The sequence below is a fragment of the Peromyscus eremicus genome, chromosome 9 (assembly GCF_949786415.1).
Source record: "Peromyscus eremicus chromosome 9, PerEre_H2_v1, whole genome shotgun sequence".
NCBI classification, from domain to species: Eukaryota; Metazoa; Chordata; class Mammalia; order Rodentia; family Cricetidae; genus Peromyscus; species Peromyscus eremicus.
In genome coordinates, this window is record NC_081425.1 from 69,333,503 (window position 1) to 69,338,798 (window position 5,296).

The window sequence follows — 5,296 nt, forward strand, 5'->3', positions numbered from 1 at the left end:
ACCTACTAAGTCCAGTTAGTGCTAGCCACATGTTCATGATGGGGGCATCCACTGGAGCATTGAAAACTCACCATTGGCCATGTCCTCAATTAAGAATGATTATCTCAGTGGCTGCTCTTCCAGATGACTTGTGTTCATTTCCCAGAACCCACATGGCAGCTCACAGCTGTCTGTAACCTCAGTTCCAAGGAACCTGAAACCCTTACACAGGCATATATTCAGGCAAAACACCAATGGACATAAAAATTTTAAAATTAAAAATGTATGATTATCCCTTCCTTTATATCTATCTCCAATAGTAAACTACAAAATCTTGTGGGTATATACTTCAGAATGTTTCACATTTTTCTTCCATGGTTTGGAAATATTTATTCAGAGTCTTCGCTTGTAAACATGGAGAATGTGTAGAAAATCTTGATTATGTTCATCCTTTCAGTAAGTATGTTTGTGAACAAATCCAAATAAAATATCCAATCCCTCCTATCTAGGTTTTCTGAACCCATAAATTACACATACAGTGTTCTAACATACAGACCACAATTCAGCTTTACAATAGTATAAGTTGTAACCCCATTTTATAGGTGTAACTCAATATATTGCAGTAACTTATTACATCAGACATTTTTCCTGGACTTGACACTCAAGCCAGGTAAAATCCACTGTGCCCAGGAATCAGACAAGAGGGTGGTAATAAGATCTTCAGCGTCTTCACACTTCCTCACATACATATATCTAAAGCCTGTCAATGTTCCTTTGAGAACCGATCTATGCAAGTCTATGTTCTACAGGACAAATCCCACTAGAGTCTAGACACTTTAAGATTCCTTCTACACCAAGAAAGAAAGAAAGAAAGAAAGAAAGAAAGAAAGAAAGAAAGAAAGAAAGAAAGGAGGGAGGGAGGGAAGGAGGGAGGGAAGGAGGGAGGCGGAGGGGGAGGGAGGGAGGGAGGGAGGGAAAGAAAAAGAAAGAGGAAGGAAAGAAGGAAGGAAGGAGAGAGAGGAGGAAGGGAGGGGAATGAAGGAAGGAAAAGAAAGGAAGGAAGGAAGGAAGGAAGGAAGGAAGGAAGGAAGGAAGGAAGGAAGGAAAGACTCACTCAGTACACTTGTGTCAAGATTGAGACAGGACATCATGGAACCTTTATCCAGTGACTGATGGAGGCAGATGGAGAGATCCATGGCCAGGCGCCAGGCTGAGCTCCAGGAATTCAATCGATGAGAGAGAGGAGGGATTCCGCAGGCGGGGGACTTGAGATCATGATGGGAAAATATGCAGAGATGACCCGCCACACTAATAGAAGCCCATGAACTGTAGAATAGTGGCTGTGGAGCCCCCATGGGACTGGGCTAGACCCTCTAAATATGGAAGATGGTTGTTTGGCTCGAACTGTTTTGGGGACGCCCAGGCAGGGGGATCCGGATCTGTACCTGGTGCATCTGTCCATGGAAGGCGTTTGGGAATCTGGTGCCTGTGGTGTGACACCTTGCTCAGCCTTGGTGCGGTGGGAAGGGGCCTGAATCTGCCTAGGCTCACTGTGCCAGGCTCTGCTGACTCCCCGTGGGAGACCTTGATTTGGGGAGTGTGGAGATATGGGGTGGCTTCAGAGAGAGGATAGGGGGTGGGAGGAGGGAAGAGGTGGGATCTGTGGGTGATATGTAGAGTAGAAAATTCTTAATAAAGAAAAATTTTAAAAAAAAAAGATTCAGACAGGAATAGAGCCTTACTCAGAACTTACTATATAAAAGCAACATAAACCCTCTCTCTCTTTGATCTCTCTGGCCATACAAGTTTTGTTGTTGTTGATGTTTCATCCAGTTCTCACATTCTCACTCTGATCCTTCCTTTAGCTCATCATACATGTAGCTATTTAATGTAGGTGTGTGTTTGCAGCTGAGAAAAGTGATGCAGTGAAAGCTGTAACTAAAACACAGTTGTATATCTGTAACTGTAAAGTTAGTTTCTAACTGACAATTTTGATGACATTTTTAGTCCTCTTTTGTTAGTGTATTCCAAATATGATATCCAAATGTCTTGAGATTACTAACTTACTAACTCTAAGGATTTTGTTAATGTATGAAACATTTTCATATATTGATGCATAATAAAAATCAGAAACATTGAATGAACTTGTGGGAAATTTTCAGTGAGCTCCAGGGTGAATATGCTAAGTGAGGGGAACATTTCAACACTACAACTTACAAAGTAGTAAATGGAGATACTTATGGTGGCACAGGCCTGTAATCCCAGATCTCAGGATGGTGAATAAGGAGAATCAAGAATTTTAGGCCAGCTTAGGCTCCAAAATAAAATCCTGTCTCAAAAATAAATCAATTAATGAAAATATGTACAGGAAAACAATGAATGAGACAGTTAACTGAGCAAAGAGACAACTGCAAATGAGAGAAAATCTTGTGAGCTAGTCATCTGACAAAGGATTGACCCACTAGACAATAAAAGCAATCAACCAAAAATGAGCTATAGAACTGAACAGAGAGTTCTCAAAAGAAAAAATACAGATAGCCAATAAATGAAGCATTGAACATTCTTAGTCATCAGTGAAATGGAAGTTAAACTAATCTGATACTCATCTCACCCCATCCAAAATAGCAATCATCAAGTAATCAAATGACAGCAAATGCTGGTGAAGATGCTAGGGAAAAGGGAGCCTTCATTCACCATGGACAGAAGCACAAACTGATGTAACAACTATGGAAATTAATGTGAAGCATTCTCAGAAATCTAAAAGAGGAGTATTGTAGGGTCCAGCTTTGTAATTCTTGGATATATATCTGAAGGACTCCATAGACTACAAAGAGATAACTGCTCAACAATTTTTGTTACTGCTCTAGTCAAAATTTCTATGAAATGAAGCCAGCCTAGATGTTCATCAACAAAAAAATGGATAATGAAAATTTGGTGGAGATTTTATAAATATATATATATGGAACACAGTCAAAACAATGACACATGGTGAACAGAGCCTTGAGGAACTGGGAGAGAGGCTGCAGGAAAACAGGCAGAGGGCCTTTTACCTCAGGTGCGTTTTGTTCACTGGACTGTTCTTGGACATGATTTCGTGCCTCCTGTGTTAAACATTTGCATTCAGTTAATAAGACATGTTTAGTCCTATAGCTATGGCTTGGATGTCAGATAATAGCTATAGAACACATTCTGGTCAGTGCACCCTGAACCTGGATATGGCTTCTGCCTTGCTTTCATGCTTTCCCAGACAGGTATGTGCCAGGGAACTGTGTTTAAATTGGTTTGTCCTGAGAAAGTTCTGGGAAAGAGCTGCTCTGTTAATATTTAGTATGTGCTTATTGACATTTCCTTACATTTTTTCTGATCATGTTTTTATGAACTCAAACAACCTTCCTTGAATCATTGCTTTCTTTGTTACATTTGTGTATAAAAGTAAAATAAAACTGAGGTAAGGTTGTCTACAGCATTAGACTGTAGTCCATTGCACTCTTTTGGGTCCTCCAATCCCAGGTCCAACAGACAAGATTTGCAAAGGCCCGCCAAAAAGTCAACAATGTATACATACATATGAATATAATTCATAAATAAAGAAAAATAAAATAATAGAATTTGCATGAAAATGAGTGCAGTTGGAAAATTCCATACTAAGTGAGTTATTCCAGCCTCAGAGAGACAAACACATGCAAACCTTAGCTTCTAATTTTTATCTGTATGTGTTCATAGGACTGAGTGTATGTAGAGCCAGGAAGCTAGAAAAAGAAAGAAAAGGAGGCATTAAGAAAGATGAGTGTGGCCGGGCGGTGGTGGCGCACGCCTTTAGTCCCAGCACTCGGGAGGCAGAGCCAGGCGGATCTCTGTGAGTTTGAGGCCAGCCTGGTCTACAGAACGAGATCCAGGAAAGGCGCAAAGCTACACAGAGAAACCCTGTCTCGAAAAACCAAAAAAAAAAAAAAAGAAAGAAGAGTGTGAAGATAATAGAACATATGATACGGAAGCGGAAGGGGGATATTGAGAGCAATAAGTTATCAGTAATAATGAGGAGTAAAGAAATGGCAGAGGAAATTAGCTTGGGGAAGGGTCAAACAAATGTAAATATGTATGAAATTGCCATAAGAAAGAGTGTTACTTTGTAAGCAAGTTTTTCAAAAGTAGAACACAAATATTTTTAATTGAAAGATTTTTAAAAAGCAAGCAAGTCATACTACTGTAGAGATGACGGTACGGTGGTCTTTATGACATGGCATAAGGTGAGTCTCATGGCCATGTGCATGTCCTCCAACTTGCCAAGATAGCCACATGAAGAGTGTATACATTCTAGTAGAACTATCAGCATAAGGGAAGAGAAGAGTGGAAACTATTTCAGCCAAACCAATGGTGTGCCTTTCCCTTTAGGACTGGTTATTTTCAAAATGTCAAAATACTTTCCTAATCAATCAAACCTTCTTTACTCTTAATTCAAATTGCCTATAGAATCGAAACAGAATTTCCCCAGCCTGTGATCTGTGCTCTATCTAAAGCCTTAACAGGCCCAGTAGGTTTGGGTGCAGGCTGCAGGTGCCTGGGGAGCACTGTGTGCTCACAGCACAAAGGTAGACAGCTGAGTCACTGGGCTGGGAGTCTCTGATGTGCAGAAAAACATGCCGGCTGGCTTTGTTGAGGTGAACTGTGAATCTGCCTTCTTCCTTTTCACCATTGGAGAAGATGGACACCAGTGCCTTGGGGCTTTTCCCAGGCTGTTGTCTATACCACCAAAAGTACTGAGAATTTTGATCACTGTAAGTGCAGTTGAGAGAGACATTGGCTCCCTGTGGGACACTGAGGGATTCCAGATTCTGTAGCACCTTCTGCTGGCTGCTCACCCCTGTGGAGAAAGATAAATAGCAAACAAACAGGACTGGATGTAGACACCCCAGAATGGCTTTTCATGGGCCTCCCACTCCCTAACTAGAGATTGAAAATGGATGTTTCTATCATTAGCTTTAGTGAGCAACAACTTTACATATCACACATGTATCCCACAGGAATTCCCAAACTTACAATTTAACTGAAGCCACAGCACCACTATAGAAACGATGAAGGATTTCATCTTCTCTTCCTCTCTCTTTACCGAGGATTGAGATTCTCAACTCTAAACTCATAGAGTCACATTCAAAAGTTTCCACATCTCCTGCTTAAGGAAACATGAAAAGCAGCTTTGTTAGCAATCAGAAAACTGACTTCTTTCATCACCTCAGCAGCACCAAGCCTTTCCTAGAACCCTTTCTCTACCCCCTCCTCCTCTTCCTGCCCCTCCCCTCTTCCCCACTTCTCTTTCACT

At 41.0% G+C, this 5,296-nt stretch overlaps 1 gene segment (V, D, J or C); it reads right to left on the reverse strand.

Annotated features, from left to right (window-relative positions):
• Positions 1 to 4,490: 4,490 nt before the first annotated feature.
• Positions 4,491 to 5,065, reverse strand: LOC131919022 (T-cell receptor alpha chain V region 2B4-like). The segment is given in 2 exon segments: positions 4,491 to 4,840; positions 5,017 to 5,065. Coding segments are annotated over 2 exon segments (399 nt in total).
• Positions 5,066 to 5,296: the final 231 nt, after the last annotated feature.